Source organism: Ahaetulla prasina, chromosome 11 (assembly GCF_028640845.1).
Source record: "Ahaetulla prasina isolate Xishuangbanna chromosome 11, ASM2864084v1, whole genome shotgun sequence".
Lineage (NCBI taxonomy): Eukaryota > Metazoa > Chordata > Lepidosauria > Squamata > Colubridae > Ahaetulla > Ahaetulla prasina.
In genome coordinates this window covers 4929132-4953621 of record NC_080549.1, presented here as the reverse complement: position 1 = coordinate 4953621, position 24490 = coordinate 4929132, and the positions used below count along the sequence as shown (strand labels likewise).

General features: G+C 43.9%; 1 protein-coding gene across 3 annotated transcripts in view; it reads right to left on the bottom strand.

The window, feature by feature from the left end:
- Positions 1-24490, bottom strand: part of MTMR1 (myotubularin related protein 1) — a 37708-nt gene that overhangs the window by 2238 nt on the left and 10980 nt on the right. For all 3 annotated transcript variants that reach the window (XM_058196887.1, XM_058196888.1, XM_058196886.1), the window contains 10 exons: positions 23556-23663; positions 20327-20425; positions 18944-19027; positions 17969-18118; positions 15728-15916; positions 14737-14922; positions 13331-13537; positions 11816-11908; positions 11217-11330; positions 6920-7096 (listed from right to left, as the gene is read on the bottom strand). In XM_058196887.1, coding sequence (XP_058052870.1) covers positions 6920-7096; positions 11217-11330; positions 11816-11908; positions 13331-13537; positions 14737-14922; positions 15728-15916; positions 17969-18118; positions 18944-19027; positions 20327-20425; positions 23556-23663 — 1407 coding nt within the window. The remainder of the gene's footprint in view (positions 1-6919; positions 7097-11216; positions 11331-11815; positions 11909-13330; positions 13538-14736; positions 14923-15727; positions 15917-17968; positions 18119-18943; positions 19028-20326; positions 20426-23555; positions 23664-24490) is intronic.

Sequence of the window (24490 nt, the reverse complement as noted above, 5' to 3'; positions counted from 1 at the left end):
CTAACCTGTGGATTACAAAATAGGCGGGGCCGCGCGACAGCCCAGTGCTGCAGGATGTAAAATCGCGGGCGCAAAGGCTTACGTTCTGCGAACGCAGCTTCTTGTCTGGCAACGAATGCCAGCCTCCAACCGCCACCCCTTTAATGGGGATTTTTCTCTCCGACACATCTGGGGAAAGAGGGCATTGTGTGGCGCAGGGGGAATAACAACAACGTTCACACCCACGAGAAGCCCGAAAGGCCGTATAAACCGCCACGCGCGCAGTTCAGGCATGGCTTGTTCTAAACTGCACAGAAACCGAAGTCTGAACGCGGGCGCCTGCGTCCCTTTGCCAGCTCAAGGACAGCCCTTCAAAGGGAAATTGTTCTGCAGTGAATGTGTCGCTTCGGTAGGGCCTTAAATCTTTCTTTTTTTTTTTTTTAATCCCCCCCACTTTCTTCTTCCCCTAGGAAAAATAACATCTGTCCGACGAAATGACTATTTTAACCCCGCCGCTTGAGTCTATAAAAATGATCCCACCCGCTTGGTAGCTGCTAGAATAATGCACTGGAATGGCGTTAGTAACGGAGCGCAACTCAGCACCCCAACAATTACACATCTCCCCGAGGCAGAAAGACACAATGGGTGTTTTTGCCTTCTTGGAAGAGGGGGGGGGTGGCTGGTTGACTGTGGCAGTTCCCCTCTTCGGCCTAAGTCGGGGTGTCAATTTCATTAAGGGCCGCATCTGTTGTGGCCCGCCGGCACAGAACAGAAGTTTGGGAGGAACATGGGCCAGTCCTGGGGGCTGGGGAAAGCTCGGACGAGAGCTCTGCATCGGAGGCAGAGAGGGAGATAGACAGCAGCGAGGCAGAGGAACAGCTGGAGCCCGTTCCCAGTGTGCGCATGCGCAGAGCTGCCAGAAGACAAGAACAACTCAGAAAGCAGGGTCGACTTGGGAGTAAAGCCACGCCTTGGAGGTGATTGGTCCCTCCCATAGGAAACAAAAGAGGAGCGAAAGGGGAGGGGGCTTTTGCAGGAAACAATTCGTTCGTTCCGTGACTCTGAGAGACTCTGTGCCACGTTTTGCCTTGTACTGCGTTTAGAAACTAGTTACCTGGCAGCTTGCCAAGCGAGAGCCTTCCTGGGGGAAGGATACTGCAAAATCTCCATTCCCTCCCCACTCCTGGGAGAAGGATACTGCAAAATCCCCATTCCCTCCCCACTCCTGGGAGAAGGATACTGCAAAATCTCCATTCCCTCCCCACTCCTGGGAGAAGGATACTGCAAAATCTCCATTCCCTCCCCACTCTTGGGAGAAGGATACTGCAAAATCCCCATTCCCTCCCCATTCTGGGACCAGCCAGAGCTGGTATTTGCTGGTTCTCTGAGCTACTCAAAATTTCCGCTACTGGTTCCCCAGAACCTGTCAGAAACTGCTGGATTTCACCCCAGGCCAGGGGTCTCCAAGGTCCTTTTTAACCCTATAATTCGACTGGATTCTGGGTGCACCAGATTTGAAAGCTGCTACTCGCTTGGAGCGGCTTTTAACTTCTCGGCGAACCTCCCATTTTCACAGCCAATCTGAAGAATCATTTTTTTAAAAAAAATCAGGAGCCTGCAAGAAATACTCCAGAGAAATGTAGGCAAGGCTCAAGTGAGATAAACCTGTACAAAGGTTACAAGCTCACGAGGCTGAGAAAGAACTTCGAGATGCCCAGGGACTCATTGTCACAATGCAAGGGGGGGAAAAAAATATCTTAATTCAACGTGACTGAAAATAAGAAAAAAATATATCTAGTTTTATACATGGGGGGAAAAAAATATGAACTAACCGTGTACTGCTGTACTGAATAATAGCACACCTTACAATATTTGTTGTCTGTTTGGGTAGCGCTGCAGCTGTTTAATCCATGGATGTACCAAGAGGGAAGCAGTAGGAGAAGGGATGGTAGAACATGGGGAAGGGGGGGGGGTCCAAGAGAGAAATGTTTCCAGGTGGACCTCCAGAAACAACACTCCTTCTCTGTTTTAAGCAAAGTGGTCTATTTTGACTTAAAGAAAATAACGTATAAGTAGTTTTGTTTCCACATGGAAACCGCTTCTGAACTGGGAGAAAATAAATGAAACTTTTGATTTGGGTTTTTTTTCGGATTAGATTGATAGATTTTTATAGAAATGACTGGTTCATGCTACTATGGTAAAACCAATTTGGTGTGAATGCCTTATTTTACTGTAACAGGTAGAGCTGGAATTCAATGTTTCCTTTTCTTTTTCTTTCTCTAGCATTTCTCATTTTTCTTTCCCCTTTTCTCTTCCCTCTCATTTTTTATTTTGTATTTTAAGAGGGATGCGGTGGCTAAGACGCTGAGTTTGTCGATTGAAAGGTCGGCAGCTCAGCGGTTCAAATCCCTAGTGCTGCCCTATAACGGGGTGAGCTCTTTGTTACTCGTCCCAGCTTCTGCCAACCTAGCAGTTTGAAAGCAAGTAAAAAATGCAAGTAGAAAAAACAGGGACCACCTTTGGTGGGAAGGTAACAGCGTTCCATGCGCCTTTGGCATTGAGTCATGCTGGCCACATGACCACGGAGACGTCTCCGGACAGTGCTGGCTCTTTGGCTTTGAAACGGAGATGAGCAGCGCCCCCTAGAGTCGGGAACGACTAGCACATATGCGCGAGGGGGAACCTTTACCTTTATTTTTGTATGTAATACCTTATAACTTAATTAAAAAAAGATATCAATAAAAGAAATGTTTTCTCAGTTTAACCTCACAGTATTCAAGGAGAAAACTGAGTTGGAGCCTCAGTTCCTAGGAGGAATGTTTTAAAATACGGGATGGCCCCAGGTGAAAACACCTCAGCTCTGTTTGCGGCAAGACCGTATCCCTTCTTGGTTTGCTTTGGAAGGAACAAGCAGATCACTTCGACTCAGCCTCCCGAGTTTCCATCTGAGCTCTATCCTTGTTTATTTCGGGAACAATCACAGATGGCTTTAATATCTGGCTGATACATAATTGATAATGAAATGTGGACTACAGTCTCTATTTATACTTCAGCACCAAGCTTTTGTAATCTGGGGTGCGTGGGAAGCTTAGAATAGTTTGCTGATTTATCTATTGTTATTTCATTTATTTAGTTAGTTTGTTAAACGTGTTTAAGATACGTGTTTAAGAGCCGTGGATAGCTCAGGCTGTTAGAAGCCTGTTATTAGAACACAGCAGCCTGCAATTACTGCAGGTTCAAGCCCGGCCCGAGGTTGACTCAGCCTTCCATCCTTTATAAGGTAGGTAAAATGAGGACCCAGATTGTTGGGGGGGCAATAAGTTGACTTTGTAAATATATGGCTTAGGACCGGGATACCTTCGAGACCGCCTTCTGCCACCGATTGCCTCCCAACGAACTGTGCGCTCCCCCAGAGTGGCCCTCCTCAGGGTGCCGTCGAGCAAACAATGCAGGTTGGCGACCCCCAGGGGGAGGGCCTTCTCTGTGGCGGCACCAGCCCTGTGGAATGAGCTTCCTCCTGGATTACGACAACTCCCTGACCTCCGGACCTTCAGACGTGAACTGAAGACTCTATTATTTCAGCGCGCGGGACTAGCCTAAGAACAAAATTGTTTTAAACAAATTTTAATGGGGGTTTTATTGGTTCTTATTGTTTTAGTGATCAGGCCTTGATAATATTTCGTTTTAATCTGGGTTTTAAAAGTCTATTTATTATATTGTTTTATATTGTTTTAATATGCCTGTGAACCGCCCTGAGTCCTATGGGAGATGGTGCGGTATATAAGTTTAATAAATAAATAATAAATAAATAAATACAAATAGAATGAGACTATTGCCTTATACACTGTAAGCCGCCCTGAGTCTTCGGAGAAGGGCGGGATATAAATGTAAATAAAAAATTAAAAAAAAAAGATAACAGTGTAAACATGAATATGAACACAGGAAACGGGGACTAATAAATGGGGACAGAAGGACAGGGATGGTAGGCACGTTGGTGCACTTATGCACGCCCCTTACAGACCTCTTAGGAATGGGGTGAGGTCTACAGTAGACAGTCTAAGGTTAAAGTTTTGGGGGTTTGGGGTAGAAACCACAGAGTCAGGTAGTACATTTTGGGCATTGACCCCTCTGTTGCTGAAGTCGTATTTTCTGCTATCGAGTTTGGAGTGGTTTTACTTAAGTTTGTATCTCTTGTGTGCTTGTGTATTATTGTGGTTGAAGCTGAAGTAGTCATTGACAGGTAGGACAATGTAGCAGATAATTTTGTGTACTACGCTTAGGTCAGACCTAAACAAATAATTCCCTCAACACTGTCAAACTATTCACTAAATCTGCACTACTATTAATCTTCTCATCATTCCCATCACCCAATCTCCTTCCACTTATGACTGTAACTTTGTTGCTTGTATCCTTACGATTTATATTGATATTGTTTCCCGATTGCTTATATGTACCCTATGACTATCATTAAGTGTTATACCTTATAATTCTTGACAAATGTATCTTTTCTTTTTATGTACACTGAGAGCCTATGCACCAAAGACAAATTCCTTGTGTGTTCAATCACACTTGGCCAATAAAGAATTCTATTCCTATTCCTATTCCTATTCCTATTCCTATTCCTATTCCTATTCCTATTCCTATTCCTATTCTATTCTATTCTATTCTATTCTATTCTATTCTATTCTATTCTATTCTATTCTATTCTATTCTATTCGAGTCTGTTCTTCCTTACCAAAAGCTTTTTCCACCCAGCAGGCTCGATAAAACATTTCCTTCCTGAATTGTGGTTTCGTTAAAACAATCTGTAGCAGTTGCTTTTCTTTTCTGGCTAAAATTCCACACCAGAGTAGCATATTCATTAGCTGGCAGCCGACTTGTAATAATGGCTGATCAGAACGTCTCTCGTCTAATCGCAGCGTATGTTGCCTGCAGTTTCACTTTTTACATATATATATATTTTTTAAAGCAAGCTGACTTCCAAACACATCCCATCCCTGAGAAGCTGAAAACTATTTCTTCTCGGGGCACGTTAAGGGATTCGGGGAAAAAAGGTTGAAATGCTATTTATTAGCTACTATTTTAGCAAAGAAACCTAGAGTCAGCACAAACGGATAATCCAGGCTGGCAACCAAATGAACTTCCTAATAGATCCTAGGAGGATTAGTAGTTATGAGTCTTCCGCACCCCAAAATGTCTTTCTCGTGTGGCCATGCAAAATCAAAAGGTAAGAGACAGAATGCAAAGTGCCTACGGTTCAATTCTTGGAATTTGAAAAAGCTTCCTAAGGGGAAAGGGAATTCTCTAAGTATCTAGCCATTTTAGATTAGATTAGAAAGAATTGGAAGGGACCTTGTAGGTCATCTAGTCCAGCCCCCTGCCCAGGCAGGAGACCCTATACCATTTCTGACAGATGGCAGTCCAGTCTCTTCTTGAAGGCTTCCAGGGATGAAGCTCCCACAACTTCTGAATAACAGAATAATAACAGAATAACAGCTGGAAGGGACCTTGTAGGTCATCTAGTCCAAACACCTACCCAGGCAGGAGACCCTACACCATTTCTGACAGATGGCAGTCCAGTCTCTTCTTGAAAGCCTCCAGTGATGAAGCTCCCACAATTTGTGAAGGCAACTTCTGTGCCATGGGTTGTTTGATCTCATTATCAGAAAATTTCTCCTTATTTCCAGGTTGAATCTCTCCTTGATCAGTGTCCAGCCACTATTCCTTGTCTGGCCTTCGGGTGGTTTGGAAAAAAGCTTGACCCTCTCCTCTCTGTGGCAGCCCCTCCAATATTGGAAGACTGCTATCATGTCTCGCCTGGTCCTTCTCTTCACTAGACTAGCCAGGCCCAGTTCCTGCAACCATTCATCATACGTTTTAGCCTCCAGTCCCCTAATCATCCTGGTTGCTCTTTTCTGCACTCTTTCTAGGGTCTCCACATCTTTTTTATAGTGTGGTGACCAAAAGTGGATGCAGTATTCTAGGTGTGGTCTTACTAAGGCTTTATCGAGTGGTATTAGTACCTCCCTTGATCTTGATTGTATCTCTCTGTTAATGCAATTTAGAATTGCGTTGGCTTCTTGCGTTGGCCATCTGGATTTTGAGCCTATCTTCTAGGATGTTGGGCTATTCCTGCCAACTTAATATCATCTGCAAATTTGGTTAAGTTCCCCTTCTATTCCCTCATCTAAGTCGTTTAGGAAGATATTGAAGAGTACTGGGCCTAAGATGGAACCTTGTGGTACCCCACTGCTTACTTCCCTACATTTTAAGAATGTGTAGTGGATCCTAACTTTTTAACGAAGAGTTGTGGCTTCGATCTGCAGTTTTTAGTAACAATGACCCAGTGACTATGCCCTGAACTGTCTCCGGATGAAAGGGAGAGAAAGAAAATCCAGTAGATCTAATCTCCTGTGTCAGCTTTGGAAGCCATATTTGGCCGGAAGCTTCCTTGCTGCCACTTTCTTGTGTGTGGGAAAGGGATTTAGTAGAAGGGTTGTCTTTAGACATAATAGCATTCTTCCTGTCGGTCAAGGTCAGGCCGATCCTGCATCTGGAGAAGGAGTGGTCCAAGTGCTGTCTCGAGATGGGCCGATTGGTGATTGGAGCATGTGATCGACTGAGGAGCGAGGGGATGGTTTGGGTTTTTTTTGATTTACTGAGGGAAAACCTGGACCTCTCAGATTCGGGTTTTCCCAGATGTGCTAGTTTACCTATCCTAGTAAATAGAGCTTTGAAAGATGCCTGCTTTGGAATTTTTACGTGGAGTTGGGTTTTGTTTTTTTTCTGGAACGTTATCATCCTGTCAATCACACCCTTTGGATTACTTGCATGATGTAGTCAAAACTCTTAAGGTTCAGGATTATATGCTTCTGTCCACGCTTGGTTTTTTTGCAATGTTGATTTGCCAAACGCAGGCCCGACTGCACAGGCAGCTTACCTGAGGTCTCATTCTGGGGTTCCAACGTACGCAGTAGTTGACCCACAATTCCAAGTGACTTAAGCTGGCTACTGGATAGAGAACGTGGTTCTTGTAGTTGACGTAGAAAGGGTTGCTGAATTCGTCCACCTGGCTATTGATGTAGGACCACAACGAGACGGTTTTGGAGTGTATCTCCTGGGGAAAATGAACAAGGTTATGAAAAAGGTACGCTTGCGAAAAATGATGCTGCGCTATAACCATCCGGATGGGTTTAGTGAGCGTCTGGAAGAGAAGCAGGTACCAGGTAGGTCAGTGGTGGCAAACCTCTCAACCATTACTGGCTGTTCTCAGGTCAAGGGGCTATTTTAGAGCACTGAGCAACAGTGTTTTTTTTTTAAAGTTAACGTTTATTGGGCAATTGATTTATTAATATTTAGGCATGTATGGTACAGAGGAATTATTGAGTCTGTCATTTGCACCTCTATAACTGTCTGGTTTGGTTCTGCAACCCAACAAGAAAAACACAGACTTCAGAGGATCATTAGAACTGCAGAAAAAACAATTGCTACCAACCTGCCTTCCATTGAGGACCTGTATACTGCACGAATCAAGAAGAGGGCCGTGAAAATATTTACAGATCCCTCACATCCTGGACATAAACTGTTTCAACTCCTACCCTCAAAACGACGCTATAGAGCACTGCACACCAGAACAACTAGACACAAGAACAGTTTTTTCCCGAAGGCCATCACTCTGCTAAACAAATAATTCCATCAACACTGTCAGACTATTTACTGAATCTGCACTACTATTAATCGTTTCATAGTTCCCATCACCAATCTCTTTCCACTTATGACTGTATGACTATAACTTGTTGCTGGCAATCCTTATGATTTATATTGATATATTGACCATCAATTGTGTTGTAAATGTTGTACCTTGATGAAGGTATCTTTTCTTTTATGTACACTGAGAGCATCTGCACCAAGACAAATTCCTTGTTGTCCAATCACACTTGCCCAATAAAAATTCTATTCTATTCTATTCTATTCTATTCTATTCTATTCTATTCTATTCTATTCTATTCTATTCTATTCTATTCTATTCTAGTGCAGGGGTCTTCAACCTTGGCAACTTTAATACTGGTGGACCTCAACTCCCAGAATTCCTCAGCCAGCTTTGCTGGCTGAGGGATTCTGGGAGTTGAAGTCCACCAGTCTTAAAGTTGCCAAGGTTGAAGACCCCTTAAGTAGTGGCCAAAATTGTGGAAACCTTTTGGGAAAAGTGTGTTTTCTAAAACTAGCTAATAACACCACTTTTTTTTTTTTTGGAGTAGTACCATAAAATGATATATCAATGGAAAGATAATTTAATCAAGAATGAATGCAATAACTTTTATGAAGGATTTGCTATGAGAATAGCAATTACAGTAGAAAGAAGAAAAGTGAAACGCGTAGAAAAAACGAGATATACAAAAATGATCCCCATGTCAGTTGATACTTAGTTGGGTAACCTTTAGCATGAATGACGGCCTGACAACCTCTTCCCATGGAGTGAACCAAGTCTTTTAGCTGTTATAAGGTGAAACCAAGATTGAATGATGGCTTCTATTAGTTGGGTTTTATTGCTGGGTTGCTTCTGACTAACCAGTTTCTTCAGTCGGCTCCCTAGATTTTCAATTGGGTGAAGGTCTGGGCTATTCCCAAGATATTCCAGCAGTGGAATAGGATTATCTTGAAACTCCCTCCCACCCCCCACCCCAAAATATGGGGGTGTTATTAGCCATCAAACCTCAAAAATATACTTTTCCCAAAAGGTTTCCACAATTTTGGCCACTACTGTAAATAATGAACTCGGGTAGCCACGATGCACTTGTCACAGTGAATGATGCCTGTTTTGAGGGCAGGGAGGTGGGAAATAAGATTAAAAACCGAAACAATGAAATTGTCTTGAATGTCAGCGAATTCTAGAGCGCAGAATCAATGGAGTGGTACTGCAGGAAGGAAAAAAAAAACCAAAAGAAAACCCAAACAGGTATAATCCTTATACCTACCTAAAATATCGTGGGTTGTAATTAAACGGCTACGTTTTAACGTGGTCATTAAAATTCTACGTTGAGCCCCATCTTCCCTCTACAGCCATTATTAAAATCAAGGTTTCAGAATTGGAATCCGTTATCGGATTCCTCTCGCAATTTTCTATTCCTCTGGTGCTATAAAGCATCTGTTTCCACTACAGTCGTCTCTTAAATGGCATTTTCTTTTCTTTTTTTTTTGCCTTTCTTCTTTCCTCTTTCCCCCCCCCCCCCCCCGCCCCTGAAAGAGGGAGCTGCATTAGATTATCCATTCATGAGAGGCTGATAGGCAGACTGTTTTTGTGAGGAGGTGTAAGTCAGCTCCATCTTGTGGCGCGGCTATGCAATTTGGCTGTGGTTTCCTTTGAACACCACAAGAGGTATTTTAAAGCAGCGGTCACCAACCGGTGGTCCGTGGACCACTTGGTGGTCTGCGAGAAAATTTTGATGGTCTGCAGAAAAATTATTTGCATTTTTAATATTGCACTAAATCAAGGGGTTCCCAAACTACGGCCCCTGGGCCGGATACGTGCAACAAACGTTTGTGTTGCTGCACAGAGTCTCCCCCTTCGGGGTCTTTTTGTGTGGGTCGGAGGGGGGCAGAAATTCCAACTTGGGGTCTGCTTCGGCCTCCTGGTGCAGGGCTTTGGGCGAAGGCTGGAGGGAAGAACCGTTGGTGGCAAAGAGCCGGAGGGCCTCGTTCCAGTGGGACTGCCTCATGGCCTGGAACTGCCTGACCATCTCAGCCCACTGAGCCTCCAGGCGCCTGCACCTGGCCTTGCACTCCTGCAGGTCTTCCCTCTGCTTGGAAAGCCTATGCTCCTAGTCCTCAGTGAGGTGCTTCTGCTGAGCCTCCTTCTCGGCCAGGTCCAATTTGAACTGAGCCAGCCGTTTTGCCAATTCTTTCTCGTGGTGGCTGCTTAGCTCCAACAACTGCTTTCTGTTGGGGTCCTAAAGAGCCCGGGCGGGGAAGCGAGGCGTTGGCCACATCCACCCAGTCACATGACCACCTAGCTGCGCCCACCTAGCTAGTCAGTAGGCAGATCATATTAGCGGCTCGCGGATTTAAAATTATGAACTTAGTGGTCCCTGAGGTCCGAAAGGTTGGTGAAAGACATCGCCTCCTCTCAAAAGTTTGAGAGAAATCCTACCTAGCAGGAGCTTTTGGATGGCTTTGGTCCCACAAACAGTCTGTTATTAACACAGCTGCTTGCAATTACTGCAGGTTCAAGTCCCACCAGGCCCAAGGTTGACTCAGCCTTCCATCCTTTATAAGGTGGGTAAAATGAGGACCCAGATTGTTGGGGGCAATAAAAGTTGACTTTGTATATAATGTACAAATGGATGAAGACTATTGCTTAACACAGTGTAAGCCGCCCTGAGTCTTTGGAGAAGGGCGGGATATAAATGCAAATAAAAAAAATAAAAATGGGGACTCAGAATGTAAAGGTAAACTCTCAATTTTTAACCCGGTTTGCAATTTTTAGTCCTGAAAACCGAGGATTCTTAAAAGCCGTCGCCATAAGGAACATTTACGATCCAAAATGTGTAAGTCTAACCAACCAGGAGAAGCCTCAAACTCCAAACACTTTAGTGTCAGATTATGCCCTTAAGCTGGTCCTTTCAGCTAGTAATGTTAATTGCTCTTAAGGGCGGGAATTGTGTTCACATCAAAGACACACCAGGGCTGGGTTTGTGGCGTTTGGCGTTTGCGCTTCAAGTGAGAGATTGAACATTGAAATCTTTTCAAGTTCTACAGGAGGAGCGTTCACGTCCAGCCGTTTGAAGACCTGTGGACTTCAACTCCCAGAATTCCCCAGCCAGCATGGGTCTTCAAGCGGCCAAGCTCGGATATCCCTGTTCTACAGCAAAAAAAAAAAGGGCCTCTGTGGCTCAGACTGGTAAGACAGTCTGTTATTAACACAGCTGCTTGCAATTACTGCAGGTTCTAGTCCCACCAGGCCCAAGGTTGACTCAGCCTTCCATCCTTTATAAGGTAGGTAAAATGAGGACCCAGATTGTTGGGGGCAATAAGTTGACTTTGTATATAAATATACAAATAGAATGAAGACTATTGCTAACATAGTGTAAGCCGCCCTGAGTCTTCGGAGAAGGGCGGGATATAAATGCAAATAAAAAACAAAAAAAAAAAAAAAAAAAAAAAGGAAACAAAAAAAAAATACCCCAAATATCTTCCTCACCATCTTATCAAATCATCATCACGTACACTGGCTTATTTACCTCTTTTACTCGCTGATGTTCCGAGTTGTACAAAAAGGTGCCGAACAGACAGCTGTAAAGGTGATCCAAAATGTTGATCAAAAAGAGCTCGTTGAATTCGAAGGCGGCTGGGAACTAAAGTGGGAATACACGTGTTTATTTTTTCCTCGTTAGTAAAAAGCAACCCGCTTTTCATTTAAGCAAGTAAGGTTTTCGGTGGACTGAAAAGGCAGTGGAGAAGGTTTGTTACAACATGCTCAGCTTTCCTAGTATGATTTTTTTTTAAAAATTTATATCCCGCCCTTCTCCGAAGACTCAGGGCGGCTTACATTTGATTGCTTATTTGTTCCCTATGACTATCATGAAGTAATAATAATAATAATATCAGAGTTGGAAGGGATCTTGGAGGTCATCTAGTCCAACCCCCTGCCCAGGCAGGAAACCCTACACCATTTCAGACAAATGGCTATCCAACATTTTCTTAAAAATTTCCAGTGTTGGAGCATTTACAACTTCATTTACAACCCGAACCCTTTCTATGGTAGCTTCCCGGAGTCTTTCCGAGCAGAAATACGTTAAATAAGTCAAAAAATAAATGAATCGATATGTTAAGTTCTCACCTGCTTCGTCATTTGCCAGACACAATCTATGAACTGTAGGAAGATAGGGGATCTGTCAGCATCTGCGTGATCATCATCTCCATGACCGACTCTCTGTAGGAGAGGCAAGCAAAAATAAAAAGGAACTTAGGAAGCTGGGGAATTCTGGGAGTTGAAGTCCACCCATCTGAACGTTGCTAAGGCTGAGAAACAACACGTTAAGTCGCCGTGATGTAGAAACCTAGTGTCGAGCTCAGCGCCGGCTCGACACGTGACGCTACAGGGATACGGATCATGGGAGCAGCCCCTAATCAAAGATCGAAAGGGATGACATATCAAGGACTTGTTTGAGGGCTGCAGGGATCTGCGTTTGGCAAGCATGAGAAAGGAATACGCACACTGGTGGCCGGGATAGAGGGAGATGAGGGCTGGGCGTTAGGAAGAGCTTCTTTTAGTTCCGGGATTTAGCAGATGACGTGGCAGTTGAGGCTGTCAGACGAAGAGGGAGAGAGCATCCGGGTGTCCAATCAACGGAGCAATTCAGCCATGGGGCGGGGCATGAGCAGCACGGGATGTTTAAAAAGGGGCTGAAAGGCAGAAGCTCTCAGCGCTGACTTTATACAGAGAGACCTTGACTTTTACTGAGACCCGGTTCGTAGCAGACCCAATAAACGAAGCCACTACCGGAAAGAAAACCAAGTTGGCTTGTTTCTTCTCACGGCATCTGACACAACTGGGGCTGAGCTAGCTGAGACCTAGCCTGCAAAATGTTGGAATCGACATCTATGGGTGTAGAAGAGAGGTGGGCAATTCATTTCCCCAAGGGTCCACGTGAGAAGCTGGGATTGTTGTGGAGGGCCGAACCAATAGGGTTGAGAAGGCGCATAGGCAGACATGCGTGCACGTAAGTTAATTGCGGGGAAAAATAGCAGTCACCTTCGAAATAAATAAATAAAAGCAATCCACGCAGGTTGGAGAAGGACAGCCAAAAGGCCAGAGGTAGCCTGGGAGCCATAAACCAGGGGTCAAATCCTCCACGGGTTGCTACTGGTTTGCTTGCCCGCACATGTGCACTGTGCATCAGATGCATGCTGCGCATGTGCAGTGCACACCAAATGCGCGCTTCTGTTGTGACTCGTCCTCCCTTCTCTCCTCAGCCGGGCCCCTCCCGTCTCCAACCGGGCCTGTTATCAGACTCCGAATCTGATAATGAAGATGAACGGCCTGTCATGCCTCCAGCTCCCAGGGGGAAGTTCGTTCCATAGGGTAGCACCTTTGGGATAACCCCCCCCCCCAAAAAAAGCACCTTTGGGATAACGCCCCCCCCCCAAAAGCACCTTTGGGATAACGCCCCCCCCCAAAAAAAGCACCTTTGGGATAACCCAAGAGGATGTTCCTAAACCAAAAAATAGGATTGAGATCAGCCTCCTTTGCTGAACCGTTTCCGCTGGAGCTTTGGAGTGGCTGAAAAGCGCCCTTTTCAGTTTCCAGGCTAAACCCTTGCGAGATTTCCTTTCCGCCTTGCGTGATGCTCACCATGGCAAAGCGATGTCCGAAACTCATCCATTCCTTCTCCAAGAGAACCTCGAAGCCTTTGATGGTCCGGTAGTAGCTGTCCAGCATCAGCATCGCTAAGGAAGTCAACTGAGCGGTACGGTCCCAGCCGTCGCTGCAATGTACCACCACCGACGTTTTGCCCGACTCAATTTTGTCAGCAATTCTCACCGCTCCGGACAGAAGCATCTTTTAGAAAAAAGAAGAAGAAGAAGAAGAAAAATCCAAGTTGAGATAGAGATTGAGATGGGAGCGGAGAGAAAGAAACCAACAACGTACAAATAAAGCCCTTGCTGAAATTGACTATATTAAATGGGATGCATAAAGAAGATGCTATCAACTAATTGGAAGCAATCAGGTACAAAATAGCAAGAATAGAATAAACAGAGTTGGAAGGGACCTCGGAGGTCTTCTAGTCCAACCCCCTGCTTAGGCAGGAAACCCCACACCACTTCAGACAAATGGTTATTCAATCTCTTCTTAAAAACTTCCAGTGTTGGAGAATTCACAACTTCTGGAGGCAGGTTGTTCCACTGATCAATTGTTCTAATTCTCAGGGAATTTCTCCTTAGTTCTAAGTTGCTTCTTTCCTTGATGAGTTTCCACCCATTGCTTCTTGTTCTACCCTCAGGTGCTTTGGAGAATAGCTTGACTCCCTCTTCAGAATGGCTGCATGGGGAATTCTGAGATTTGAAGTCCACAGATATCAAAGTGGCCAAGCTTAGAGAACCCTCGTATAGGATGATCTCTGTAATGTTCAACCCTTTAAAACAGGAGTATCCAACCCTGGGAACTTTTAAGACTTGTGGACTTCAATTCCCAGAGTTGAAGTCCACAAGTCGTAAAGTTCCAAAGGTGGACCCCCTCTGCTCTAAAATAATTTTGTTGTTGTTGTGAAGTCATGTCCGACCCATCGCGACCCCATGGACAACGTTCCTCCAGGCCTTCCTGTCCTCTACCATCCTCTGGAGTCCATTTAACTCACGCCGACTGCTTCAGTGACTCCATCCAGCCACCTCCTTCTCTGTCATCCCCTTCTTCTTTTGCCCTCAGTCTTTCCCAGCATTAGGCTCTTCTCCAGGGAGTCCTTCCTTCTCATTAGGTGGCCAAAGGATTTGAGTTTCCTCTTCAGGATCCGGCCTTCTAAAGAGCAGTCAGGGTTGATCTCCTCTAGGACTGACCGGTTGGATTGCCTTGTGGTCCAAGGGACTCGCAGGAGTCTTCTCCAGCACCAGAGTTCAAAGGTCTCAATTCTTTGGCACTCAGCCTTCCTTATGATCCAACAAAAATAATTACTACGATATGAAACCTTTCCCAATGGGAGAGAGAAGGCAGCCTAAAGAGTAGCATAATATAAGCGCAATATGATCCCACATTTCATCAATTACCCGTATATATTCCAGCCAATGCGTACTCTCCACGTTGGATAGCCACCGGGATTCATCGATGGTGGGATAAACGATTTCTTTCAGTTTACGCAGCGATTCCCTCATCACGTGTATATTCGGGATTTCCAGGAAGATCAATTCCACGTTGGGATAGGCACTTTCGCTTTCGTACCCGCCGCCTTTGGCCTGAAATTACAATGGGTTTCCATCAACCCTATGCATTATGTGGAGAAGCCGTTTGGTCTAGTGGTTCAGGCACCAGGCTAGAGACCAGGAGGCGGTGAGTTCTAGTCTCACTTTGGGCATGAAAGCCAGGTGAGTGACTTTGGTCCAACCACCAGGAGATGGTGAGTTCTAGTCCCGTTTTAGGCATGAAAGCCAACTGGGTAATTTTGGGCCAATCACCAGGAGACGGTGAGTTCTAGTCCCCGCTTCTGGATGAAAGTCAGCAGGGTGATTTAAGCCAGTCCCGCTCTCTTTCTCTCAGCCCAACCCACCTTGCAGGGTTGTTGAAGTGGGGCAAATAGGAGGAGGAAGGCGTATTAAGTATGTTGACTGCCTCGAGTTATTTATAAAAATAATAAAGGTGGGATAAAAAGGGCCGTGGTGGCTCAGGCTGTAAGATAGCCTGTTATTAAAACACAGCAGCCTGCAATTACTGCAGGCTCGAATCCCACCAGGCCCAAGGTTGACTCAGCCTTCCATCCTTTATAAGGTAGGTAAAATGAGGACCCAGATTGTTGGGGGGGGGGGGGCAATAAATTGACTTTGTAAATATACAAATAGAATGAGACTATTGTCTTACACACTGTAAGCCGCCCTGAGTCTTCGGAGAAGGGCGGGATATATATGTAATTTTTAAAAATAATAATAATAATAATAATGAGCGCTCGACAGGTTGATATTTCAATTGAAACCAAATTGCTTTTTTGGGGGGCTTTGCCGAAGCTCCTTTAATCCTCCTCCTCCTCCTCTTGGGTGTCTCTCCTACCTTGTTGGCGTCGGCGACGCTGTTCTGCCTCGCATCAAAGATGAAAACCTTGTGAGACTGAGCGTTGGCATCCATGATGGTCTGTAAGTACTTCTCGTCTTCTTTGCACTGCTTGTCGTTCGGCCCGATGAGAGGTTGGCTGCATCGGGTGAGGGTGGCCTGGCTCTCGGGGTGAATCCAGGATAACACCTAGATTAAGAGAGGGAGGTGGAGGATGGGGGTGGGGAGCGGAGAGAAAGAAACCAACGTACAAATAAAGCCCTGGCTGAAATTCACTGCATTAAATGGGATGCATGAAGAAGATGCTATTAACCAATTGGAAGCAAACAGGTACAAAATAGCATGAACAGAATTACAGAGTTTATATTTTGTCTGAGATCCAACTTAATGTCAGGCTGTCTCTGATTATATTTAGGAAAGAAAACACCTTGACCTCATTTGGTAATGAAGAAAAGTACTTTTACTAAATACATCTTGACTACAGCCGGGTAAAGTTGGATCTGAGACAAAATATGGCTAACATTCCATATCCCATCGTTAGTCCCTCCCCCCACCCAGAGGTCAGGCAGGTCTGATCCAATGCCAGCTCCTTCTCAGCCCCCCGTGGTAATCTTCTTCCACAGTTCTCTGGCTGTAAATCATCTCAGGAATGCAATGTCCGTTGAAAGCCCGTGCTCTAACATTCCTGCTGAATTAGTAACAACAAGTAACAAGTAACAACACAGAGTTGGAAGGGACCTTGGAGGCCTTCTAGTCCAACCCCCTGCCCAGGCAGGAAACCCTACATCATCTCAGACAGATGGTTATCCAACATTTTCTTAAAAATTTCCAGTGTTGGAGCATTCACAACTTCTGCAGGCAAGTCATTCCACTTATTAATTGTTCTAACTGTCAGGAAATTTCTCCTCAGTTCTAAGTTGCTTCTCTCCTTGATCAGTTTCCACCCATTGCTTCTTGTTCTACCCTCAGGTGCTTTGGAGAACAACCCGACTCCCACTTCTCTGTGAAAGCCCCTGAGATATTGGAACACTGCTATCATGTCTCCCCTAGTCCTTCTTTTCATTAAACTAGACATACCCAGTTCCTGCAATCGTTCTTCATATGTTTTAGCCTCCAGTCCCCTAATCATCTTTGTTGCTCTTCTCTGCACTCTTTCTAGAGTCTCAGCATCTTTTTTACATCATGGCGACCGAAACTGAATGCAATATTCCAAGTGTGGCCTTACCAAGGCATTACAAAGTGGCACTAACACTTCACGTGATCTTGATTCTATCCCTCTGTTTATGCAGCCCAGAACTGTGTTGGCTTTTTTAGCAGCAGCTGCACACGGCTGGCTCATATCTAAATGGTTGTCCACTAGGACTCCAAGATCCCTCTCACAGGTACTACTATTGAGCAAGGTACCACATATATGGTACCTGTGCATTTTGGTTTTTTTGCCTAAATGTAGAACCTTACTTTTTTCGCTGTTGAATTTCATTTTGTTAGATAGCGCCCAATGTTCAAGTCTGTCAAGATCTTTCTGTAATTTGAGCCTATCTTCTGGAGTGTTGGCTATTCCTGCCTATCTTCTGCAGTGTTGGCAATTCAAACCATCAATCTCCCCTCCCCTTGATCTCATGTCAGACGACACTCTTAAAGGGCCCTCTCTACTTAACCTGAATCCATGAACTATTTACATTACACATAAAACCCCATTGCAATCTAACTACTGAATATAAAGTGTGCAAAAGGATGTGAGGATTGGAGTGGAGGCTGACAGAGTTGGAAGGGACCTCGGAGGTCTTCTAGTCCAACCCCCTGCTTAGGCAGGAAACCCTTCACCACTTCAGACAAATGGTTGTCCAATCTCTTCTTAAATACTTGCAGTTTTGGAGCATTCGCAACTTTAATCGCTTACAGTGTAAAGCACTGTAAAGCGGTATAAAAGTCTAAGTGGTATTCCTTCCTTCCTTCCTTCCTTCCTTCCTTCCCTTCCCTTCCCTGTTGTTAGAATGCAGAATCGCACACTAACTTTGCCCACTGCCAGGAGTTCGATCGTGACCGTGCTATTCTTTTTCCACTTTTAAAACCCAGCACATCCTCTTTCAATCCAGCTTTCCTTCATATAGATTCAGCCTATATCCTTGAGGAATGATCTGATTTACAATTAAGCATTCGTGAAAACGCGTCAGTTATGGTACGAGGGTGCGAATGAAGTTTGACATCAACTTTTCAATTTTGAATCTCAATCTTACTTACTGGAACTCTGCCTTTTGCTCGAAAAGCAGCCACCCGGGAGAGATCTTCGTCTTTGACGCTGGTTGGCACAACAAGAACGGCAGGGTATGTGTCGCAAAATTCATACATGCTGTTAATTTTGGATATTTTCCAGCTCTCGTTGGGTAAACCCTTGGAAACAAAACATTTTTTATATACATCAAACTTTGATAATGACAGAGCGACTCTATGAAGCAAGGAAGCAATTGTAACCTAATTGTGATAAATAATTTGGTAGAGTGATTCTCCCACACTCACACCCCCGGGATTAAATTACAAATATGCAATAATGTTTGGGAACACAGCACGCAGGCAGCTTAAAGTTTAAAATTCCTGGTGTGTATATTGTACAGGTAAGACACCTGTTATTTTCCCTATTCTTCATGTATCGTGTTAATGTGTTATATCCATTTAGCTCTACTGTATACTGTAAACAGCCTTGAGCAATTTGGCAGAGAATTGGTATTCAAATATATAGATTTATTATGATTATTTTCCTACAGGCGGAGAGACAAATATTCTTCCGATTTATATAAATTTATATAATTTTTTTATAAATCCTTATGATTTATATTGATATTGATTGCTTATTTGTACCCTATGATTATCATTAAGTGTTGTACCTTATGATTCTTGATGGTATCTTTTCTTTTATGTACACCGAGAGCATATGCACCAAGACAAATTCCTTGTGTGTCCAATTACACTTGGGCAATAAAAAATTCTACTCTACTCTACTCTACTTGCATTATTCTTTCTATTTCTATTTCTATTTCTATTTCTGTTCCGTTCCATTCCATTCCATTCCGTTCTATTCCATTCTATTTTATTCTACTCCTAATTCATATTCATATTCATATTCTATTCTATTCTATTCTATTGAGGTGTGCATGTGTACATACGCAGAATGCTTGATATTGGGTGGTATTCCAAACCATGAAAATCAACCAGGCTCACCTGTCTTTTATATTCTGCCACCGGATCATAAACTTTCCAACCGTTAGTAGGAAATTTCTCTTTGTAACTGAACGCAAAGAACGGCTGAGTGCAATGAAAGAAAAGCCAAAGTTAGGGTCACTGAACTTCATTTTTTGATCTCCCTACAAAAATTTAGTTGTGAGAAGTAAGAAGGAATCTGCGTGCCAGCAAACCTAACTACCCACTACTCATTTTTAATATTATAGGTAGTTCTGAAAAAATGACCGTTTTTCACATTTATGACCTTTGTAGCAAAACTGAGATGCTTGCAACTGGCTCAAAGTTATGACCATTGCCGTGTCCCGGAGTCATGTGGCTCCCTTTTGTGACCTTCTGACAAGCAGTCAATGGGGAATCCAGATTCAAGGTTATTGTTGTGATTCAACTGTGTTGTGATTCAACTGTGGGCCTCTGGTGGCTCAGACTGGTAAGACAGTCTCTTATTAACAGCAGCTGCTTGCAATTACTGCAGGTTCAAGCCCCACCAGGCCCAAGGTTGACTCAGCCTTCCATCCTTTATAAGGTAGGTAAAATGAGGACCCAGATTGTTGGGGGCAATAAGTTGACTTTGTATATAATATACAAATGGATGAAGACTATTGCTTAACACAATGTAAGCCGCCCTGAGTCTTCGGAGAAAGGCGGGATATAAATGCAAAAAAAAAAAGAAAGGTAAAATGGGGCAAAGCTCACTTAACAGCTGTCTTGCTTAGTGACAGAAATTTTGGGTTCAATTGTAGTCGTTAAGTCATTAACTGGCATAACATAATCCCATTCAAGAGGGAAACCTTATTCTCTCTATATTCTCTCCATAACTGTTAGGTACAAAATTACTGTATTTTTCCGACTATAAGACGCACCTAAATTTAGAAGAAAGCAACCAAAAAAAGTTTTTGGCCTCCCTTTTTTTGGGCCATTTTTCTACCCATCCCCAGACTTTTTCTGGCCCGTTTTTGGGACTTTTTCTGGCCTGTTTTCGAGGCTTTTTTCGTTCCATCTTCAAAGCTTTTTTCAGCCCATTTTTTTGGGGAAAAAAACGAGCCGAAAAAAAGCTTCAAAAACAGGCTGAAAAAAGCCCTCAAAAAGTAAAAAAAAAAAAAAAGACCCGAAAACAGGGCATGCGGAGGCCAACAAATGGCTTCAGCAATATTCGGTCTATAAGACACACAGACATTTTCATCCCCTTTTGGGAGATTAAAAAAGTGCATTTTATAGTCTGAAAAATACGGTAATCTTGTTGTCCTGGCGTCCATGATGAGATTTACCGTTTTGCGATAGTGAAAAAAAAGTCAACATATTTACATCCCTTTATTCTTCCTCGTGTGTTTTGCTAGGGGGTAAGAACTTTTCGTTTAGGCTTACCAGCCCGTGAGAAAGCGGAAATGCTCGAATAATCAGGTTCTGAAAAACCTCCAGTCTCTGTTCTTCCTGCTTATAAGCAAACCGCAAATTTCTCATATCCTGTTGAAAGATATCATTAGGTCTGACTGGTTTTATATATATATAAAAAAATACAGCACTTTCTAGAAATATAAGCATTTTGCATTGACGATTCTTGCTAGTGAAAATCGTGTTTAATTTACAGTTGTGGCCAAAATTGTGGAAACCTTTTGGGAAAAGTGTATTTTCTAAAACTGGCTAATAACACCACTTCTTTTTTTTTTTTTTTGGAGTAGTACCTTAAAATTATATATCAATGGAAAGGTAATTTAATCAGGAATGTAATGCAATAACTTTTATGAAGGATTTGCTATTAGAATAGCAGTTACAGTAGAAAGAAAAAAAGTGAAACACGTAGAAAAAAACAAGATATATAAAATTATCACCATAGAAAAAACAAGATATACAAAAATTATCACTCTGTCAGTTAATAGTTGAGTAACCTTTAGCATGAATTACACAATTACAACGTCTTCCCATGGAGTGAACCAAGTCTTTTAGTTCTGCAGCTGTTATCATGTGAAACCAAGATTGAAGGATGGTTTCCTATTAACTGGGTTTTATTGCTGGGTCGCTTCTGACTAACCAGTTTCTTTAGTCGGCTCCATAGTTTTTCAATGGGGTGAAGGTCTGGGCTATTCCCAGGCCATTCCACCAGTGGAATAGGATTATGTTGAAACTCCAAAAAAAAGTGGTGTTATTAGCCATCAAACATAGCACAAGAACTGGAGGTCGTCCATGACTTTGTGTACCTCGGCTCAACTATCTCCGACACTCTTTCTTTAGATACCGAGTTGAGTAAACGTATTGGTAAAGCGGCCACCACATTTTCCAGACTTACAAAGGGAGTATGGCTTAATAAGAAGCTGATGGAACATACAAAAAGGATGTTGAGACTCTAGAAAGAGTGCAGGGAAGAGCAACGAAGATGATTAGGGGACTGGAGGCTAAAACATACGATGAACGGTTGCAGGGATTGGATTTGTTTAGTCTAGAGAAAAGAAGGACTAGGGGAGACATGATAGCAGTGTTCCAATATCTCAGGGGCTGCCACAAAGAAGAGGGGGGTCAATTTATTCTCCAAAGCACCTGAGGGCAGGACAAGAAGCAATGGGTGGAAACTAATCAAGGAGAGAAGCAACCTAGAACTAAGGAGAAATTTCCTGACAGTTAGAACAATTAATCAGTGGAACAATTTGCCTCCAGCAGTTGTGAATGCTTCAATACTGGAAGGTTTTAAGAAGATGTTGGATAGCCATTTGTCTGAAATGGTGTAGGGTTTCCTGCTTGGGCAGGGGGTTGGACTAGAAGACCTCCAAGGTCCCTTCCAACTCTGATATTATTATTATTATTATTATTATTATTATTATTATTATTACTACTACTACTACTACTACTACTACTACTACTATTATTATTATTATTATTACAAAGATCCAGGTCTACAGAGCCTGCGCCCTGCGCACACTCTTGTACTGCAGTGAGTCTTGGACCCTTTACGCACGGCAGGAGAGAAAGCTGAACACCTTTCAAATGCGCCGTCTCCGACGTATACTTGGCATCACATTCCACAATTTTGGCCACTACTGTATGTTTTGGGCACAGTAAAATTCCATCCTAAACTTTTGATTTCTTGGACAATAGTGGCGAGCGGCTTGGGAAAGCTGCTTCTCAAATGGATCACAACAAACAAATAGCTGATAATTGATTGGACCATCCCAAAACAAGGAACAAACAACATCCCTCCCCCCCCTACCAAACAGAACCCGCCTGGACTTTCCTTTAAGATGGAAAAAAGCAGCACATGAAGTTGAATTTGGATTACTCAACAGGAGAGAGTTATTGGCAGCTCAGGACTGAACTGTGGGGTCCTTCGTGCTCTCTGAGCTTGGATGATCTTGGATTCTGGCAAACCAGAACTCCTGTTTGTTGTGCAGGTTCGCAGGATTCCTTCGTAATGGCTTTGTACCTTTCCTACAATGAAACGTCTTAGCAGAAGTTCATGGATCTTTGAGTGTTTGGCCCACTGGTTCTACTTTGTTGGGGGGGGGGGGGGAAGCCTGACGCAATAGCATTATTTTTGTACAGAAATCAAAAAGTGGCATTTTTGTACCAAAGGTGATTTCCCCCCCCCCAGGAGTTTCAACTGGAGATTCTTGGGTTTTTTTTCTTTTGAAGATGTTTTGCTTCTCATCCGAGAAGCTTCTTCAGCTCTGACTTCTTGGATGAGAAGCGAAACGTCTTCAAAAGGAAAAAAAACCAAGGAAGTCCAGTTGCCTCCTGAAAAAAAGCACCTTTGGGACAACCATGACCTGGATGACGGAGAATCTCTACAGACTTTTAGCTTTACAATTTGGGATGGAATGGATTTCCAGAGAAAAAGAATCGCAAACTACGGGAACCAGGAGCGCTTTTCAGGTGACCCTGAGGACACAGATAAACCTCCAACTGCTTCAAAGACCCACTAAAAGGATGTGTCGTGTCCCACTCCTCCGCTGACAGCCGGGTCGGAGAAGTCTGAATCAGGCGTGCCTCTGCAGCTCTGCCAAAGTCCTAGCAAAGTTCTCAAGGCAGGCAGGAGACCAGGAAGTGACTTCAGCAATCCAAGGTAGACTTTGCCTGACTCAGAGAATGCCAGAAAGCAGATCCTTTATATAGGCCATGGGGTGTGGCTCCATGACTCAGCACTTATCCAGGCCTGCCCCTCCCTTCCTTTTGCTGACGCCGCCTATCAATTCTCCTGAAGCGAGGATCTCTCCAGGTTCCAGCTGTTGGTAATTCACATTCCTCAGGCTCACATGCTGTGGGGGAGGGGGAGGGGTCTAGTTGCTCCGTTTGCCTGGGCATGGAGCCAGGGCTGGGGCCTGGAGGCATGCCAGGACATTCCTCAGCGTTCGGCAGGAGTTAAGAGGGACCCGGCTGCAGGGAAAGCGAGCGAGACACAATAGGATGCAAATGACCAGCTGTCTGCAAGGAACATCAATCCTTCCATTTCCCCACCTATCCTGTCAGAGCTGAAGAAGCTTCTTGGAGGAGAAGCGAAAGGTCTTCAAAAGAAAAAACAAGAAAGTCCAGTTGCCTCCTGAGAAAGCACCTTTGGGACAACCATGACCTGGATGATGGAGAATCTCTACAGACACCCAATCCGTACCTTGCAAACAATCTCTATACCGCAAGAGTTGTCTCCGTGGCTCTGCACACCAATCTTTTCCACTCTACTTATTACTCCGAGGGGAACGTCAAGGACAAAATGTGGATCCTGAAATTTGAATTTGAAAAAATTACGTTTTTTATTTAAAATACACACATAGGTAAATACTTGGGGTAGGATACGTTAGTTTACTGCGGATACGTTAGGATACGTTAGTTTACTGTGGGCGTTTATGCTTAGTTCATACCAGTGGTGAGTTGCTACCGGTTAGCCTGTAGTGGCGGCGCCAGGAGGCACTGCCCACCCGCCCGGAAGCTTCTGTGCATGCGCAGAACTGTCACACAGGCATGCACGCCCACGAGCAAAACGGTAGCGACAGGTTTTGAAATCCGACCCTGGTTTATACGTGCATAAATTTCTAGTTGCAAAAAAGTGTGAGAGCAAGAAGGCTCTAGAACGGTCTTTCTCAAACGTGGCAGTTGAGGTTTATGCATCTTGAAATAGACAAGTTTGAAACACACTGCTCTAGAAAAAAAGCCAACGCAGTTCTAGGCTGCATAAAAAGAGGGATAGAATCGAGATCACGTGAAGTGTTAATACCATGTTTATAAGGCCTTGGTAAGGCCACACTTGGACTACAGCATCCGGTTTTGATCACCACGATGTAAAAAGTGCAGAGAAGAGCAACAAAGAAGATTAGAGGACTGGAGGCTAAAACATATGAAGAACGGTTGCAGGAACTGGGTATGTCTAGTTTAATGAAAAGAAGGACTAGGGGAGACATGACAGCAGTCTTCCAATATCTCAGGGGCTGCCACAAAGAAGAGGGAGTCAAGCTATTCTCCAAAGCACCTGAGGGCAGGACAAGAAGCAATGGGTGGAAACTGATCAAGGAGAGAAGCAACCTAGAATTAAGGAGAAACTTCCTGACAGTG